The following is an 18,282-nucleotide window of genomic DNA, read 5'->3' on the forward strand; positions in this document are numbered from 1 at the left end:
GGGCCGGGTGGTACTGTGGGTCCAGCGGGGCTGGGGGGCCGGGCCGGAAAGGGGAGGCGCGAGGCAGGCGGGACCGCGGCCGGTTCGCGCTCCCTCCGGGGCTGCGCGCCCCCTCGGCTGCGCTCGGCACCGGGGCGCGGGCAGCAGATGGGAGCTCGGGGTGCCCAAGATGCGGGCGCCGGCCAGGGAGCTCTTCCGGGACGCTGCCTTCCCGGCCTCGGACTCCTCGCTCTTCTCCAGCTTCTCCACGCCGCTGGCCCAGTTCCGGGAGGAAATCACGTGGAGGCGGCCCCAGGTGGGGCAGGGGGGCGCGCGGGTCTCACGGGTCTCGCGCCAGGCCTCCAGGCGCTCCTTCCTGCAGGGGTGCGGGCGCGGCGGCCGGGGTTAGCCGGGGCTGGGTGCACGGCGGTCGGCAGGGTCTGCCGCCGCTGTCCTCCTGAGTGGGCTCCCAGGCCCCCTCCCCAGCCCACTCGGGGTGTGCTGGACCCGAGTTTACGGCCCCTGCCTGCGAGAGCTCCATTCAATAGGAGATTCAAGGCACAGCGAGAGGGGCGTTTTAACAGATGCAAACTCAGCCCCGCTTGCGTCTGCTTTGAAGAGCTTCTAGTCTGCATGGCTCTTCTGGCCACAAGCGGTCTCGTTCTGTTTCTCATGCTGTTCTGGAAGGGCCAGGCTGAGCCTACAAAGCAAAGCCGTTTTGCTCTGCACGTTCCTGTCTTGGACCTCGTGCACTTGCACTTTCAGATGTAATTATTTTAAGGTGGCAGTTTAGAGGGATGCTCTGGCCTAGTGCTATGCTGATATCTTTAGAAATGGTGTATCAGCTGAATAAGACTGTCCAAGGAACAGTCTCTCCCTGAGTGTATGCAGTCTTAGTGGGGACATCTGCGTGCACCAGCCCTGGAAGAAGGCCAGACCTGGCTCTGGCTGTTGAGGTGCTTTCCGTGGGCAACACTGAGAGGGCCTGTTTGGCATGGAGGTGCCAAGGGCCAAAGAGCCTGATCGGCCATGCCGGTGGAATTTGGGTTAAAAAAAGGGGGGGGGGGATTTTAGGGACAATGGGAGGCCATTAGAATGTTTTTAGTAGAGGAGTGATTCGATTTGATTTATGTTTTAAGAAGCTCACTCTTACTGCCAGGTGTGAAATGGATTGTTGAGGCAAGAATGCAGGTGGCCATTGCAGTGGTCCTGGAGAAAGATGAAGGAGCTCAGATTAGTGTGACAGCCGTTGGGATGGGGCTTTGGAGTGGATGGATTTGAGAGATATTTTGGAGGGGGGATTGATAGGTCTTAGTGACCGATTGGAAGCTAGAGCTGGGTTCATGGTGGTCAGGAAATGGGAAGAGAAACATATTTACATAACGCTCATTATATGCCAATAAAGGCTAGGTATTGTATGCGCACAGAATTTATGCTCTTGAGTTTATTTAGTCCACCGAATAATTCTATAAGGTTGGTACTTGTATCTCCATTTTACAGATCAGGAAACCAATGTTAAGTCAAAAGGTTGCCCAAGGTCTCAGAACTAAGAAGTGGCAGAGGTAGGTCTGAGACCCGAGTTTGTCTTAGTGACCGATTGGAAGTAGATGGTGAGGATGAAAGAGGGACCAAGAATGACTTCTAGATTTCTAGCCTGAGCACCTGGGGGGATGATGGTCCCGGGTGATGTGCTGGGGAAACTGGGAGGTGGAGGAGAGCTAGGGGTGGAAATGTAGGCTTGGGTTGTGCTCTCACAGGTTCAAGCGGAGCTGACAGTAGGCAAGTGGATATGAGAGTCGGGAGCTCAGGAAGACCTGGGCTAGATGCTCCACCTGGGAACTGGGACTGTAACAGATGGCTTACTGTCCAGGGTCTGGAAGGGTATCTCAGAAGAAAGTACGGGCAGAGAAGAAGAGGCGGCTTGGAACCGAGCCTTGAGGAACCGCAGGTGCCTTGACAGGTAGACTTGAGAAGTGGCAGGCAGTGAGGGGAAAGGACAGCCAGAAGCCCCTGGAATCATGGAAGCCAGGAGGGGACTGCTGGGGGTGGGGGCAGCCACTGCTCTGATGCTGCCGAGTGTTGGGAAAGACAAGGAGAGAGGATGCCCGTTGGAGGTGACGACACGGAGGTGACATTGATAAAAGCGGTTTTGGGGGCATGGCTGGCTCAGAAGCAACGAGGTGTTGCAAGGAGCCGGAGGGAGGATGTAGGGGCAGAAGTTCTTTCGAGAAGTCGGTCAGTGACGGGCCTAGAGGGGAAATAGTGCCCAGGGACAGTATCTTAGAGAAGAGGAGACATCCTCTCCCATGCCTTATGCTGGTGGGATCCTGCCTGCAGAGAAGGAAGGAAGCGGGGATGGTGGGAGGGATCAGATACTGAGGGCAGGAACGGGGTCAGGTCAGGGGGCTTCTGATGGAGCATCAGGTGAGGCCATCCGCTCAGAGGGGCGAGGGTGTTTTGAGAAGAGAAGGAGGAAGGAGAAGGGGTAAACTAGTCTGGGGTGTGGAAAATTGAGCCTTTTAGAGAAACAGTATAGAGGACCCACTTGAGACTTGCCTTTATGAATTTAAAGTGAAACCATTTTCTAGACCAACATTGCACTGTTTTATGAAAGGGGGGGGGGTAGGATTCATCCAGAGTTGGGAGTTTTGCCAATTAAGGAAGGTAGACAGAGACAGGGACCCCGGAATCTAAGTCGGATGCGATGATCTGAAGCCAGGAGGGGCTGGCGGATACTGGCTGCAAGAAGCCAGCTGCTTCCCGTCCCCTCTTAGGCAATGTGGATGACCAGAAAAGCTCCTCCCCAGCCCCTGTCACATAGATCCTGTGTTCTTAGTTTTAAAGCTAGCCACAGGCATGAAGTAATTCTGGACGATTTTCTTTATTTCAGGAAATCTGCGCCACGCCCCAGCTGTTTGCAGATCGCGCTCAGGAAGGGCAGGTGAAGCAAGGGCTGCTAGGGGACTGCTGGTTCCTGTGCGCCTGCGCCGCCCTGCAGAAGAGCCAGCACCTCCTGGACCAGGTGTCTGCCACAGTGCGCTTCCTCTCCGACCCTTGCTTCCTGTCTGCCCGCGTTGGAAGGAAGCAGGAGGCAGCCAAGCTCTTGCTCTGCGGGGCTCGGCCCTCGGGCCACAGGGGCTCCGAGGCGCAGACGCAGTGACCCCCTCCCGCAGGGGCCAGCAGGGGTGCCTTCTGCCCTGCTCTGCCATCTCCTGAGCCCTGGGTCAGGCAGGCATTTGGAATAAAAAGACAAACATGCCAGCCCAGGGTAGGAAAGGGCTGGCTGAGAGGTCCTATGCTGCTTTGGAGTAAGCTTCCTAGCTAGTTGCGGTTGCTTTTTTTTTTTTAACAGGTTTTGAATATAAATTGGCAAAAGGTGATTAAAACTGTTTCCGATGCTAAGCAGGTACCACAGTTATAGAAGGCCTGTCAGACTCCTTCCCCAGGAACCCTCACAGCCTCGCTAAGTGTCACCGATACAGGCAACAGTGTTGACGGTGGTGACCCCTTTCCGAGCTGCTCCCACGTCCCAGGCCCTGTGCTAAGCCCACCCCAGTTGCTGGCTTTCATTCTCACAGGCCTTGCTGGCTTTGACCCTTTCTTACAAACGAGGTCACTAAAACCATTGTCATGTTCCCAGCTAGTAAGGGGCAGAGCCAGGCCCAAACGAGGCCATCTGGGTCCAGAGCCCGTCCTGTCTCTCAGCATTAGGCCAGAATCACAAACCCAGCAGTGAAGAGCGGGCCGGGCACTGTCAGAGTTTCTGAGATCCCAGGCTCCAGCCAGGGGGTCGCTGTGCCTATGGTGACCTGCCACCAGCCGCTCTGTCGAGAACTGGGTCACTCGGGCCTATAAAAGTCACATTTGTTTTGGATTCAGGTCGCGTGTTGATTGGGGACACTAGGACATAATGGTTGACTTTGACCTCTGGGAGACAGTCGGCTCCCTCAGTGTGGCCCTAGCATCTTTTATTGAAAGGTCTATTAGTCTTCTGCCCAGTGAGCGGGTTTTGCACAAGCACTGCCAGCCAGGCGTCGGGGGAGGTGGAATCCTTTGCGTGACGGGAGGGTACCGTTCAGCACGGTCACGCTCTGCTCGGGATGCTGGGAGCGCGCCGCCTGGTGGCTTCTCTCACCGTCTCCTTTTGCCTCTCCCCACGCGCGGCAGGTCTTTCCTCCGGGACAGCCGAGCTGGCTCGACCAGACGTACCGCGGCTCCTTCACCTGTCGAGTTTGGCAGTTTGGACGCTGGGTGGAGGTGACCATAGATGACCGTCTGCCTTGTCTTGCAGGGAGACTCTGCTTCTCCCGGTGCCAGAGGGAGGATGTGTTCTGGCTTCCCTTACTGGAGAAGGTCTACGCCAAGTACGCACGCTGGGGGCGGAGGGGCCGGGCCAGGCGGGCTGGGGGCCCGGGAAGCACATCTGCTCGCCCTGGGCTGCAGCGTCCTTGTCAGCAGCGAGGGCCTGGTGGCCAGTCCTGGGTGGGGCGACCCGTCCAGAGACAGAAACTCTGAGACTTGGCCTGTGGTTTGCTCTCCCCTCTGCCCACTCCCTCTTTCCCTGCCCTATTTCAAAGTCGGGCATGAAGGCCTCGCCTCCAGAAAGAGGGTGTGTGTTTTCCTCTCTCTTTCCTCAAACCCAAGCGAGAGAAATGTCTCTGTCTATCTGTGTCACCACTGGGGAGAGGCGGCCTCTGTGCAGGTTGCTGGGAAGGAATGAGGCCACCGAGGTACCATGCTCGTTTATCATAGTCCTGAGGCCAAGGACTTGCTCCCCGAGTGTGCCGATGGCCGTGCTGAAGGGCGCTGGGCCGGTAGGCAGGCCTCTGCGGTGGGAGTGAGCCCTCCACTGCTGCCGCTGGCGGGGCCGAGGGCCTCGATCATGACAGACGCAGGAGTGGGAGCGCACAGCCTCTGTGCCCGCCTCCCGCTGGTGCCCCACAGGGGCAGAGGCAGCAGGGCACCGCGGGGTGCTGTCCCTTATGGCCTTGGAGGCGAGCTTGTGTCTGGACTTGGTGAGGACAGGGTGGGAGGGAAAGAGGGGAGGGAAAGAGGAGAGGCGATTGAGGTGGGTAGAAGGCAAACCACGGGGGCAGGAGAGGGGCAGGGGGCCTGGTGCCGGAGCCTCACGCCCTCCTGGCTGTCTCCCCAGGGTCTACGGGTCCTATGAGCACCTGTGGGCGGGACAGGTGGCTGACGCCCTGGTGGACCTCACTGGTGGCCTGGCCGAAAGGTGGAACCTGAAGGACGTGGCGGGAACCAGCGGCCAGCAGGACGGGCCCGGGGGCGCCGAACGTAGGACTTGTCGGCAGCTGCTCAGCCTGAAGGGCCGCTGTCTGCTGAGCTGCTCGGTGCTCAGCCCCAGAACAGGTAGGGCGGGAGCGGGCGGCGGCACGGCAGGCCTGCGCACCTGAGCCCTCTCGGCCTCCTGCACGGAGCTTTTCACTGTGGTCCTGTATGGACGAAGTGGAAAGCAGGACCTTCGGAACTGCTGTCTGGGTGTGTGACCTTCCCTACTGACCGTCCCTCTCTGGAGGGAAGTGTCCCCTTTTCCCTTGACCAGAGCTTACCCCTATGGGGTGACGGGAGCCTGTATTGGGGTCACTGGGAACCAGGTGGTGGCACCATCTCTGGCCCAGGTGGTAACCTGGCAAAATCGACACTCAGGTTTTCACTTTAGTAATACATCTGCTCATTGAAAGAAATCCGTTGAAAGAAAACACTCACTCAGACTTGACTACTTTTGACTTTTTAGTCCCCTTTCTCAGTTTTTTTTTTTCAAAAAGAGGTATACGTTTTGTATTCTGTATGATATACCATTCTCTGTGTTGCTGTGTACACTTTGTCAACGTCTTTTTTTATTAGTGTATCTGCTGTGCTCTTCTTAATCCTTCCCTTGATGTTGGATATTTAAGGTCTTTCCGACTTTATGCTATTATAACTAACATTGCAGTGGACATCTTTATGCACAATTGTTTTCATATTTAGGATTATTTTCGTAATGGGATTTCTGTCCGAAGGATCAGAACGTCAAAATCAACTGCCGCGCGTTGAGCGTTACGCTGCGCGGCACGTGCGTGAGGGTTAGCACAGCCCCGGTCTGGTCTCCCCACCTGCAGACCTCAGAATGGGGGTGCGGAAGCACACTTTGGGGGTGAGGGGAGCCCACAGAGTGCTGTGCTGGGACGCCGCGCGAGACACGGCCTCAGAGGGTGGCCTGTAGAGCATCGGCTGCCCCCAGGGTGGGGTACGGCTAGTTCTAGGCACGTCAGGCTTTGGGGGAACCCCCAGGCAAAGATGGGGAGCAGCTGGGAGCCCACCGAAGTGGCAGGGGGCTGGGGGCGTGGGCGGGACACCCGGAGTGGTGGCTCCAGTGCCTTTCTAAGCAAAGCCCTTAAAGACATTCCAGGAGTTCCTTCTCCCGTCTGGACCGCCCCCCGCCCCCCCACCGGTCTCTGCTTGGCCCCTCCACTTCTGCGCCTGTCTGTCCCAAGGCCTCTGGCCGGGTGGGGGGTCTCCCGCGGGCCTCCAGCTCTCCCCACCGGTTTCTGCTCAGACACTGCCTGACGCCCCTGACACCCTAGCGGGCCTCGCCGCCGAGAGCAGGTTTCGCTAGTTTCTGGCCTCACAGACCCGCCCGGGACGGTGCTGGGAGCAGCCCTTTTGAGAACCTCCCTCATCATCCTCAGCGAGGACCGGCGCCCAGAGAAGGGAATGACTTGCCAGGCCTGGTGGCAGCCGAGCCAGAGTCTAAACCCAGGTCCCTCACTGTGACTCACGCTGCATACGGCCACCCCTGAGCTGACTTGTCTGCAGCGGTCAGGAAAGGAGCCCCTGGTGGTCCGCGGGGACCCGGGTGCCTGTGCAGCCGCAGTTGGGTGGGCTGGGGCGTCCCAGGGAAGGAGGCGGACCTGTGCGTCTGCGCGGTCTGGGGACTTGCTGGCTGTTCCTCACCCAGGTACCAGGGCGCTGGGGGAGTTTCACGCTTTCATCGTCTCGGATCTGCAAGAGCTCCGGGGTCGGGCTGGTCAGAGCATCCTGCTGCTGCGGATTCAGAACCCCTGGGGCCGGCGGTGCTGGCAGGGGCCCTGGAGAGAGGGGTGAGTGCGGGCCAGGGTGCGCTCTGGGTCATCGTGCCGGTCTTGGGGGGGGAGGGGTGCGGGGCCCGAGGGGCCGCCCAGAGCCGCCTCGACTGCGTGCGCGCCTGGTGTCCGAGGCCGGGCCGTGGTCAGGACAGGGTTTGGTTGCTCTCCTGCTCATGGGCCACCGTGCTCTGTGCTCGGCCCCAGATGGCCTGTCGAGGCCGGCTTAGTGCTGGGCCTTGCGACCCAGGCGAGCCGGGGCGGTCGGGGCCTGTCCTGAGGGCACCCACGGACTGGTGGATGCCCTGCCGGGCTGCGGGTGACAGAGACCCACGGGACGCCTGCACCCAGACCTCAGCTCAGCTTCGAGACCGGGACCGGGGCCACTCCCCTTCGCCGGCCCAGGGTCGCAGAGCGGGACCAGCACCCCACCCCGCCCTCGTCATCCACCCAGCCCTGCAAGGGCGCCTCCTGCCCTGCTGCCTGGGCACTGCTGTCGCTCTCAGGCGGGAGGCCTCGGCTGAAGGGAGGTTCCTTCCAGGGGTGAAGGGTGGAGCCGGGTGGAGTCGGCGGCCCAGTCTGAGCTGCTGTTGCAGCTGCAGGAGGGGGAGTTCTGGGTGGAGGAGGACGAGTTTCTGCGGGAGTTTGACGAGGTCACCATTGGCTTCCCCATCACGGAGGCTGGCCACCTGCAGAGCCTCTACTCAGGTAAGGGAGGCCTGCGCCCCGGGGGAGGCCTCGTGGGGACGCGGTGGCCCGGACGGACTGGCCCCTGAAGTCAGGCGCTGCGGGGCGCCTGGGCACCCCTCTTGCCCCTTGGCTTCTCTTCAGGGCGGAGTGATGGTTGCATCCCCCCCTGCCCTGGGGGGACAGGTGGCGGGGTGGGGGCCCCCTGCCAGTGCAGGGGGCGTGAGGGGGACCCTGTCCCTGCGGCTGACGTGGGGGTCCCCGCCCAGGAAGGGCGCTGTGCCACACTCAGGAGCTGCCCGGGGCCTGGGTCAAGGGCCAGTCGGCAGGAGGCTGCCGGAACAACAGCGGCTTCCCCAGCAACCCCAAGTTCTGGCTGCGGGTCTGCGAACCCAGCGAGGTATACGTGGCCGTCCTGCAGAGACCGCAGCTGCGCACGGCGGGCCACCCGGGCAGGGACTACCAGGCCGTGGGCCTGCACCTCTGGAAGGTAACCCGCCCGGGCCCGGCACCCCGCTCTGTGGGATGCAGGCACAGGGATGAGGAGGCCTGAGCCCCAGGAGCCCCCGACGTGCCCCTGGCCGCCCCGGCTGTCCTCCCACAGACCCCGCTCAGATCTGAGTCCACAGGACTCACCTCCCTCCCCTGGCCCAGGGTGCGCCCTTTGGCCAAAGGCAAGCTACACAGAGGCAGCCGTTAGCAGAGCTGGCAGAGGTGTTAGGAGAGCTGCGGGGGGCGGCCCGGGACCTCCCTCAGTCCCCTCCCTACAAAACGGGCATGGGGTCGTTGTGCTCTCGTGGGTTGTCTGAGGGTCTGAGGGTAGGTCTGTGGCTCCCGATGGAGACCCCTGTTCTGCTCTCCGAGGGGACGGGAGGGTGGCCGACAGAGGACCGCGCTGCCCGTTGGCTTGCCCAGTCGCTTGGTTTTTAACCCTGTATGTCCTGACGGGGTCTGACAGCTCACATCGCACTGTTCCCCGTCCCTGTGCGGCCACGGCCTGCCTGGCGTTCCTTTCCTCTTGCAGAAACTGCTGGCAAGCCGTTTGCCTGGCAGTCCCCAGGTTGCATCAGCCACCTGCCTTTGCAGGCGCGGCCCTGTCTAGATTTGTCTCTTTCCTCCCAGAGCAGGAGGACTTGCAGGCTCCCGTGTGGGACGGAGCCACTGACCCCAGGGCTGAGGGGAAGGCCCGGGTTCACTGGGGATAGGTGGGGGGGGACCCATAGGCCTGGGTGCTTCGAGGGCGGCCCTTCTGTGATGGGTGCACGTGGGCCTCCCCTGCAGGTGGAGAAGCGGCGGGTCAGCCTGCCCAGGGCCCTGTCCGCGCCCCCCGTGGCGGGCACCGCGTGCCACGCGTACGACCGTGAGGTCCACCTGCGCTGTGAGCTCTCCCCGGGCTACTACCTGGCCGTGCCCAGCACCTTCCTGAAGGACGTGCCAGGGCAGTTCCTGCTCCGGGTCTTCTCCAGCGGGAGAGTCTCCCTCAGGTGAGGGCGGCGGGCGGGCCAGGGACTGGGGCAGGGCCGTGTGCGTTCGCGCCACGGCCACCTCCTGTGCTTGTCTCCCCGGCAGCGCCATCCAGCCGGCAGCCCAGAGCGCTGCCCCCAGGGAGGCCCTGCCCGTGGGCGAGTGGGAGACCGTGAGGCTGCGGGGCTTCTGGAGAGTCGGCCGGACGGCGGGGGGCAGCCGGAACTTTGCCTCCTACCCCACCAACCCCCGCTTCCCCCTCTCGGTGCCGGAGGGCGCGGGCCCCCGCTGCGTCCGCATCACCCTGCGCCAGCACAGCCGTGACCACGAGGGCCTCCCCATCGGCTTCCACGTCTTCCAGGCAGGCGCCCCTGCTCCCGGGCGTCCGGGTGGGGTGAGCCGGGGTCGGGGCGAGAGGCCCCCCCGGGGTCTGTCTGCGTCATCCAGTCACACGCAAGACTCATTTCTAGGTTTCCTAAAGTCCGTAGCTCACTGGGGGTCACAGCTCAGCTCAGGCAGCCCCTCGTCCACTCGCCCGGGCTCAGAACAACTGGACACTTGTGTCCTGAGCTGCCCCCAGCACTGCACCTCCAACCAGGAGGCCCGACAGGGCGCAGAGGACGCCGTTGTCCAGCAGGAGCCGCCCTGAAGCCGCATGAATCCTCCCCGCCCCAAACCCCGTGCCTGAGTCTGGAACCAGCGAGGGCTCGTGGGGACCAGCAGGAAAGGGAGGGAGGGGAGGCCCACACCCGCTGAGACGCGATGGACGGTCGCGCCACCGAGTGAGGGTCTTTAGATCAGAAAGAAAAGACAGAGCTGGGGGTGAGGAGCTGAGAGCGAGGCCGAGGGGTGGGGCTGAGTCCCAGGCAGTAGGAGGGTGGGGTGGCCTTCGGGAACTCGGGAAAGTGTGCCGGTTGTCCCTGCAGAGGAGAGGCTGCCCCCCGGGGTCATGGGGGCCTGGAGCTCTGCCCACGAGTGGCCGGAGACTGTGGAGGCCAGGCGAGGGCCAGGGGGTCACAGACGCCGCCTCGAGCGCCTTCCCCGGCCTCAGTCTGCCCTTCCCCTCCCGGCTCGTGAGCAGGGTGCGCCTAGCCGGCATGTAGCTGGAGGAAACAGGGAGGTGAAGTGCCAGAGGTCAGAGGTCGCAAACCCAGATCCCGTGGTGACGGTGTGGCTCCCCTGCTCCTTCTGGGGACCCTGCTTCAAGATGGGCTTGGGCAGTGGCAGGTGCCCGAGGAGGGCATGGGCTGGAGGATGGCCCGGAGCTGTGCCATCAGGGGCCCGTCATGGGGCTGGGCACGCTAAGCCTGCGGTACAGACGACGTGGGGGAGGGGAGGGTCGGCTCTTCTCTGAGAAGGTTCTGTGCCCTCAGGATCCCAACGGCTGAGGACACACTCTGGAGCCTCGCTCCACTGCAGGCCACCCCCGGGGTACACCCCCAGCGCTTCGAAAAAAGTGCCGGTGCCGGGGCCAAAGAGATGAGTCCCAGGGCAGGGGCTTGTGCAGTGGGGGCCTCCTGGTGCCCTGGGTCTTAATTCCCCCACCTAGCTCCTCCCAGCAGCCACCCTGAAGGCTGGGCTGTGCCCTGGGACACGAGGTGCCCTGGTCTCTTCCCCTGAGAGCCCCAGGCAGAGCTTCTCGGGGCCCAGAAGTTGGGACTGCAGTGACAGCCCCTGGAGGACGTGAGGGCGGGTCTTCTGCTGGTCCCCAGCCTGGGGCCCTCGGGTGGTGGGGCCCTGGTGAGTGGCGAGTCCAGCTTTGGGGGCCTGGCATGTGTGACGGGGTCCAAGCAGACTGCACCGGGCTGCTCCCAACCCAGGGCAGTGCTGCCTGGGAAGGGAGCGAGGCCAAGGCTGAGATAGGGGACTTGCCTTCGCCGTCCTGGCGGGCACAGCCGATTTGGTCCACCCGCGGGCAGGCCGCCCGGTCTGAGCCTGGGCCTCCCCCAGGTCCCAGCGGACGGCGGGGGCGGGGATGCGCCCTCCTTGCTGCTCCAGGAGCCTCTGCTGAGCTGTGTGCCGCACTGCTACGCCCAGGAGGTCAGCCGGCTCTGCCACCTGTCCGAGGGGACCTATTGGATCGTGCCCTCCACCTACCTGCCGGACACAGAGGGGGCCTTCACAGTGACCGTAGAGACCAGAATAGACAGGTGGGGCGCCGGGGCCGTGTGTGTGTGTGTGTGTGTGTGTGTGTGTGTGTGTGTGTGTGTGTGTCGGTCGGGGGGCCGTGGTCCTCAGCATCTTAGCGCCCCTGGTTCTCTCCCGCCTGCCCCACACACCCCAGCTCTCACTGTCCTGGCAGAGCCCAGAGGCCTGTGGGAGGAGAGTGCGCCGTCTAGAGAGCAGACGGGCCTGGAGCATGGCTGCCTCTCCAAGTGCGTGGGGAGGAACCCAGAGGGGTGACAGCGGTGTCTTCTCCCACAGGCGCTCCATTCACAGCCAGGAGATGCTGGGGCAGCTCCTCGAGGAGGTACGTACGGGGCCTGGGAGGGCCCATCTCACTCTGCTTTGGGACCTCCTGGTGCCCTGGGTCTTAATTCCCCCACCTAGCTCCTCCCAGCGGCCACCCTGAAGGCTGGGCTGTGCCCTGGTCTCTTCCCCTGAGAGCCCCAGGCAGAGCTTCTCGGGGCCAGAAGCTGGGGCTGCGGTGACAGCCCCTGGAGGACGTGAGAGCGGGCCTTCACCCCACCAACCGGGGCAGTGCCGCCAGCCCTCGCCATCTCCTCCCGCAGGCCTCCTTCGTGGCAGTGATGAAAGCCTAACCGGGTGACCCTGCATGTCGGCTCCGGTGACCGGGGGTCTGAGGGGCTCCCAGTGGCCCACACGCCAGTGCCGCGGCGGCCGGGCCTGAGCGGGTCCTGGCAAAGAACCCCCATCCCGGCAGGTGCTGCAGGAAGGGCAAGAAAAACTCAGGGTGGGCACCTTCGTTCCACGCCGCTGAGCCGACAGAGCCTCCCTGAAATCCTCCACGCCCTGTCTCCTTGGCCCCGGAGAGAGGCCTTACGGCGCATCGGGACAGATCTTGTTTAAAACTATTTATTAGAAACGTTTTTAGGATGTAACTTTATAAATAAACATTAGCACTGAGCAGCTTCCAGCTGGGTCCTGGTTCAGGTAGCCAGCGGCTTCATTGGCTGTCACTGGGGGAGCAGGTGAGGGGCTCCCGCCCGGCTGCTGAGACATGGGGGGTGACCAGGTGGCCCGAGAGGGGCAGGGCTGGTGTAGGGAAGGAGGAGGTGGGTAGTGAGAAGAGAAAATTGGAGGGGCGGCACACGGCAGTCCGCGAGTGGCCGAAGCAGCACGGTGCCATCGACTCCCCATCCACGCTGGGCCCCCAACCTGGCTGCCTTCTAGTCATCTGGTCTACCAGCCGACGGGCTCTGGTGTGAATGCTGCCGCCAGTGCCCAGCGGCCTCCTGCTTCCTTCTAGGAGGTGCGGGATGAGGTCCTCTGCTCTTGACTTGGGAGGGGGTAGCCCGCAGGCCTCCGACCCCTGGACCCCTCAACCCCTAACCATTTCTGGTGCCCCGATCTTGGCCTGGTTGTCTCCTGCCCCATCTTGCTCCTCTGACTTCAACACCTTGTCATCACCATGATCGGGGCGTCTAGCCAGTTGGGTCTCTTTGTCCTGTATTACAACATAGTTTCTTGGAAAAAACTGCCAGTGCCTATTCCATTCCGCGAAAACCTGGGCTGTTCCTCATCTTTCCTGACTTGCTCCGTCACGGAGCACTGCTGTGCCTGACGCTGCCCTCGGGGAGCAGGAGTTGTCCTGGGAAACCCGAGTTCTGAGTCAAATGGAGCTAGGATGGGACCACCACCCCCGATGGGACCACCCCTGCGTCTTCGGAGACTCAAGGGGGGGTCCCAGTCTCCACCCTCCCCCGAGGTACCGTTTGTGATTTGTTGTCTGGGGCGGGTGATGGTTTCAGTCTCGCCCTTGGCCTTCCTGACTGGCGCCTCTGACCCCAGAGAGGGTGTTGGTCATTTGCACGTGTGAATCCCAGTTACATGCTTGGAGACCAGGAAGTGACGCCATCGCCCGCTGGGAGCCGGTCCTGGCAAGATTCCACTGTCAACAGCCTCCTGTGTCCCACCCTGGCAGGGCCCATGAGGATGCGCCAGAGGTCAGTGTCAACTCAGGACCTGAATGCCCAGTGGTTCTCAAATGTCTGGACGTCCCCTCCCTCTCCCTGAGCACAGCCAAGGAGTAGAGGGCCTAAGGGCCAGGTGGGTGGGGGCATCTGGGGGAGTCTGCTGTGCACACTTGCTGTTGGGGGAGGGTCCTTCCTCTTGGAGCCCGGCCACCTCTGCAGTCAGTGGGCCCAGGCCTGGCTCTCTCTGCCCTGCAGCTGGAGCTTCTTCATGAGTGACCAGAGGCGGCCTCACACCTGGCCCCCAGCCACCTGCCCTGTCACCCTGCTGTCCGTGTATCTCAAACCCCCGGATGGGACGAGACCACCACCTGTGCCACCAGAGGCAGGCCCCTGTCGCCAGGCACAGTGGGTGATCCAGCTCCAAACCCCACGGTATCAACTCTTCTTGGACCTCGGAGGCCGACACGAAAACAAGTTTGGGGTGCAGGATGTTTATAAGGGAAGGAGGGGAGGTCTGACACGTGCATCCGGAGTCCCACATGGGGCTTAAATGCAGGGTGTTTACACCCCGCCTGGCTCAGTCTCCCCGGCAGGTTACCCCTTGGGTGTCCTTAGAAGAGGTAGCAGAGCTTCATGTGAGGACACATGAAGGCGGCCTTCGCAAGCCAGGACGGGGGCCTCCGCCAGGAACCAAATTGGCCAGTGCCTTGACCTTGGACTTCCAGCTTCCAGAATTGGGAGAAATCAATGTCTGCGGTTAAGCCTCCGAGCCTGCGGTGTTTTGTCCTGGCAGCGACTGAGACAGGCTGCCCCTGATTCTTGAGCCGCGGCCGCAGGCTTCCCTGGAGTGGACTTTCTCTCTAAGCCTCCACAGGGTGCGTGTTCTCTCTGCAGCTGCCACTGCCTTGAAGAGCTCAGTCCCGAGATCGACTGGGGGCGGGGAGGGGTGCCTCCAGACCCACACGTCCCTGCCCAGCCTCAAAGCCCTTCTGCAGTCGGCCAGCTCACCCGATGGCCCCGCCTGGACGACCAGTGTCACTGCCAGCCAGCTGTGTGCCGGACACCTCCCTTGGGCCAGCCTGGGGCTCCCTGCTCCACCGGGGCGGTCTGGGGAGGCCTCCGGGGGGCGCACTCGAGCTGGGCCACCGCGTCTCAACTCCTGTCATCCACCGATCCCCTTCCCTTCCCCACTTGCTTCGCTTCGAGGCACTTCATTTACATGAAAATAGAGAAAGTCAGTGCACTGTCTCACCCCGTGAGGGTTCAGACAGGGGCCCTGCGGAGCGCCACCCTTCCAAAGGGGCCTGAAAAGTAAAATGCTGCCAACTGCCCCAACACCATCGGCCTCCCACCCTGGGCAAGGCGCCAGGACTCCCAGAACCCCAGAAGGCAGGGGTGGACCTTCCCGGGGCAGAGGGCGGGACGCTGCCGGCTTCTCCCCAGGAGCCCGTGAGGTGACTCACGGTTCCCCTCGGCCAGACACCCTCGCTGTGCCCATCTGGGGAGAGTCCTGGTCCCTCACTGGGCGAGGGCCCCATCTGGGTCCCACGGCAGGGTCGTTTGAAGGCCAGGACCGCGGCCGCTGCAGATGGGAAGGCGCCCACCACCTGGGCTTCTAGGCCACAGCTGGCGCAGCGGGCGCTGGCCTTGTTTACTGAGCCAGAGGAAGCAGAGTCTGGGCACTGAGAGGCAGGGCGCCGTCGGGGGTGGCCTCCGTGCCCCAAGCACCAGGCCCCCTCCTGCCATCAGCCCCAGGCTTGCGCCAGCTGTTACATCATCCCTTCACAGTGGCCACCCACCGGCTGAGCTGAAGGGGGCCCTTCCCCAGGCCAGCCTCAGGAGCCAGGCAGGCCCGGTTCCACTCCACGCGGTCACCTCCTAGCTGAGCCACCGCCAGAGCAGCTTGTGTTCTCTGGGCTCCAGTGTCCTTGCTGTCCAGGCTCTGGCCACACTGACAGGGTGTCCCGTGTCCGCGCTCTGGCCCTATGGTTTGCCCTGGAGTCCTGGGTCTGGATGCGTCTGCTTGGGTGGGGTCCGGCTCAGCCCAGGTCTGCCGACGAGGGGAGTGAAGGAAGGGGACCTGCTCCCCGAGGTCTTGCAGGGTCTGAGCCCGTCCAGCTGCGGTGGCCGTGCCCCCTCCCGCCCATGGTGGAACTCCTGATGAGTTAGAAACCTCGGGGCTTGTCTAATATCATGTCTGATGCTGGCCCCCAGGCCCAGTGCAGGGTCCCCCGGGTTGAGGGGGACTGCAGAAGGCAGGGTCCCCGCAGGCTCTGGGACGGCCTGGGGCCCCAGGGGCGCCCACTGCTGCCTCAACCCTCCACTGTATTGACCGACACAGACTGGGACCCTACACTGGGCCCACCTGGGCTCCACGGAACCCACCCCAAGCTGAGTGCCCTGTGCTGAGCCCAGGGCTGTGTCCAGGGCCAGGCCCTGCCTGGGGTCCCTGTTCTGTGGACATGCCACTGGGTAAAGACCACCTCCCTCCCATGTGCCGTGGCCCTGGCTGACCCAGATGGGCGGGCCAGGGGATGTGCAGGTGGGGACGCCTCCTTTCCCGGGCTTTCGCAGCAGACTTTGCCCTCAACCACCTGCTTGAGCTTTGTGGTCATCGCTTCCTGCTCCAGGCATAGCAGGCAGTGCCGCCTCGGTGGGAACCGAGCCCTACTGAGTCCTGACCCTGGATCTTCTCTCTCGCCGTCCTCCCTCCCTCCCTAGGCCTGGTCAGCCTTGGGGGCAGCAGAGCTTCTGGGGTGAGTGTCGAGATCCTGGTGCCCTGAGAGCAGATTGTCAGGGAGGGGGCCCGGCGGGGCAGGGCTTCCTGAGCAGGAGGCAGGATGGGGCCAGAGTGAGCTGGACAGGCCCAGCCAGGCCAGGGCCAAGGCTCTCAGATGCTCCAGGCCCTTTTCTCTCCGTCTCTATCTCTCTGTCTCTGTCTCTGTCTCTCTCTCTCTCCATTCATAAGTATGCCTTGCGCAGTGTCCCATGTATGCCTCTTTTAGTTTTACTGAGTTTTTTTTTCTTCCCTGATGTTTAACAGATTTAACCTAGCTTTTACTGCCGTCTGAAGTGAAGGGAAAAGTCACTTTGTTCCTGGGGACACAGCACGTGGCCTTGGACGTGGCTGCCCCATCAGAGGAAGAGTCTTCTCTAGTTGAGAGGACGAGCTTTGCGGGCAGGCTGGGCTCGCCAGTCCCAGGAGTGCTCAGCTCTGCAGCTCCGGGGCCCTATCCGTCTCCAGGGTTCTGGCTGCAGCCCGAGGGTGGTCCGGTCTGGGCAGCGACCTTCAGGCCATTCCTCTCTGGTTCCTGGCGAGTACAGGCCGCGTCTGCCCAGACTGCACAGCCCCGAGTATGGCCTGGGAGCCTGCTCACTCAGGGTCCCTGGGACCAGTGGCCGTGGAGGTTTAGTCAGGGGCACTCTTGTGCACGATTTCCTAAGCCTCCCGCCTCCCACCCCGCTGCCCCGCCCGCCCCCCCCCCGCCCCCACACACACACACAGAGCCAGGGCCTGTCCTCAGCTGCCTGGGACTCCTGGTCCCTTCACCCAGGAGGTGAGGCTGCAGGGTGAGGAGCCAGCACTGGCTTGGGCTGGGCTGCGGCTGCCCCGTCCGGGGCCAGGCCAGGTCCCGTGCAGGTTCCGGGGCCTGGGCAGACGTGTGCATGTCTCTGTGGGCTCCCCCCTCATCCCCCAAGCCCCATGGACGGGACCCGCCGGCATCTGCGATCCCTGTCTGCCGCCTTGCTCCCCCGGTCCCTTCATGCTGAAGCCCCTCTGTGAGCACGTGCAGCTCCAGGCATGCAGGGTCCTCAGGTTGGACCGTCTGCGCACAGGTCACCCGGAGAGTCATGACAATGAGGTGATAGATGACGCATGGGGGTGGCGGTGGGGCTGGGGGGTCTTCGACCAGCCTGGGGTCTGCCAGGTGCAGGGCAGGGGCGGGCGGAAGAACCGGGCACCGTCAGAGAATGGAAAGAAGCTCTCTGTGCCTGCAGTGCGGGGAGTGGGCTTGGGGAACAAGGCAAGAGCTGAGGCTGGAGAAGTATGTGAGGGTCCCAAGGCCGTTCCAGGAGCTTGGGTCTCACGTCTTGGGCAGTGGCAGCCATGGCAGTTTCAAGCAGGGCCCCATGTGTGCCTATTTGACATCTGTCTCTGGCTGAAGTCTCAGGAACGGACTTGGGGGAGGGGACCAACCAGAAGACTGCTGCCTTCTTGCAAGCGAGACAGGAGGGTGTCCCGGCGGGCGGGGGCGGCGGGTGGGGGGTGGGCGCTGAGGGGAGAGGGCAGTGCTGTGGTCTGCTTGGAAAGCAAAGCCCGCAGAACGTGATGCTTGATGCTTACTTAATAGGTTTGGTTATGCAGATGGACGTGAGGAGAATTGGGACCTTCCAATCCATGAGCATGGTGTAGCTATCCATTTTTGACATCTTAATTTCTCTCAGCAATATTTTGTGGTTTTGAGCATACCTGTTTTCCATTCCTAGTTTGCTGAGAGTTTCTGTCATAAATGGGTATTGAATTTTGTAAAATGATTTTTTTTGCACCTATAAGAGGATTATGTTCTCCTTTATTTTATTAATATAGTGAATTATATTGATGGACATTCTAATGTTAAAATAAACCTTACAATCCTGGGATACTTGTGCATGGTGGATTATTTGGTTTCTATATTGCTGGATTCAATCAGCTAAAAATATTTTATTAAGGATTTTTGTGTCTATGTTCATACATGATGTTAATCTGTAGTTTTCTTGTAATAACATCTTTGTCTAGTTTTGCTATGAGGGTAAAGCTTGTCTTTGAAAATGTGTTGGGAAGTGTTCCTCCTTATTTATTTTCAGAAAGTCTTTAAGATTAGCATTATTTCATCCTTAAATGTTTGATGGAATTCACCAGTGACATCATCTGGGTCAGGAGTTTTCTTTGTGGAAAGGTTTTTAATTATAAATTCAACAACTTTAATAGATAC

General features: G+C 61.7%; 1 protein-coding gene across 2 annotated transcripts; it reads left to right on the plus strand.

Moving 5' to 3' along the window:
• The first annotated feature begins 29 nt into the window (after window positions 1–29).
• Window positions 30–12,309, plus strand: CAPN10 (calpain 10). Of its 2 annotated transcripts, none has more exons than XM_061189091.1 (12): window positions 30–295; window positions 2,870–3,001; window positions 4,147–4,343; window positions 5,132–5,349; window positions 6,938–7,079; window positions 7,603–7,769; window positions 8,018–8,238; window positions 9,030–9,232; window positions 9,318–9,606; window positions 11,163–11,362; window positions 11,637–11,682; window positions 11,945–12,309. In XM_061189091.1, the coding sequence occupies exons 1-12, from the start codon at window positions 170–172 to the stop codon at window positions 11,972–11,974; spliced, it is 1,971 nt and encodes a 656-aa protein (XP_061045074.1). In that variant the 5' UTR covers window positions 30–169; the 3' UTR covers window positions 11,975–12,309. The 2 variants fall into 2 exon arrangements, with proteins under 2 accessions (XP_061045074.1, XP_061045084.1); XM_061189101.1 differs by having other exon boundaries at window positions 9,318–9,573.
• The last annotated feature ends 5,973 nt before the right edge of the window (window positions 12,310–18,282 follow it).

The sequence above is a fragment of the Eubalaena glacialis genome, chromosome 1, assembly GCF_028564815.1.
Source record: "Eubalaena glacialis isolate mEubGla1 chromosome 1, mEubGla1.1.hap2.+ XY, whole genome shotgun sequence".
Lineage (NCBI taxonomy): Eukaryota > Metazoa > Chordata > Mammalia > Artiodactyla > Balaenidae > Eubalaena > Eubalaena glacialis.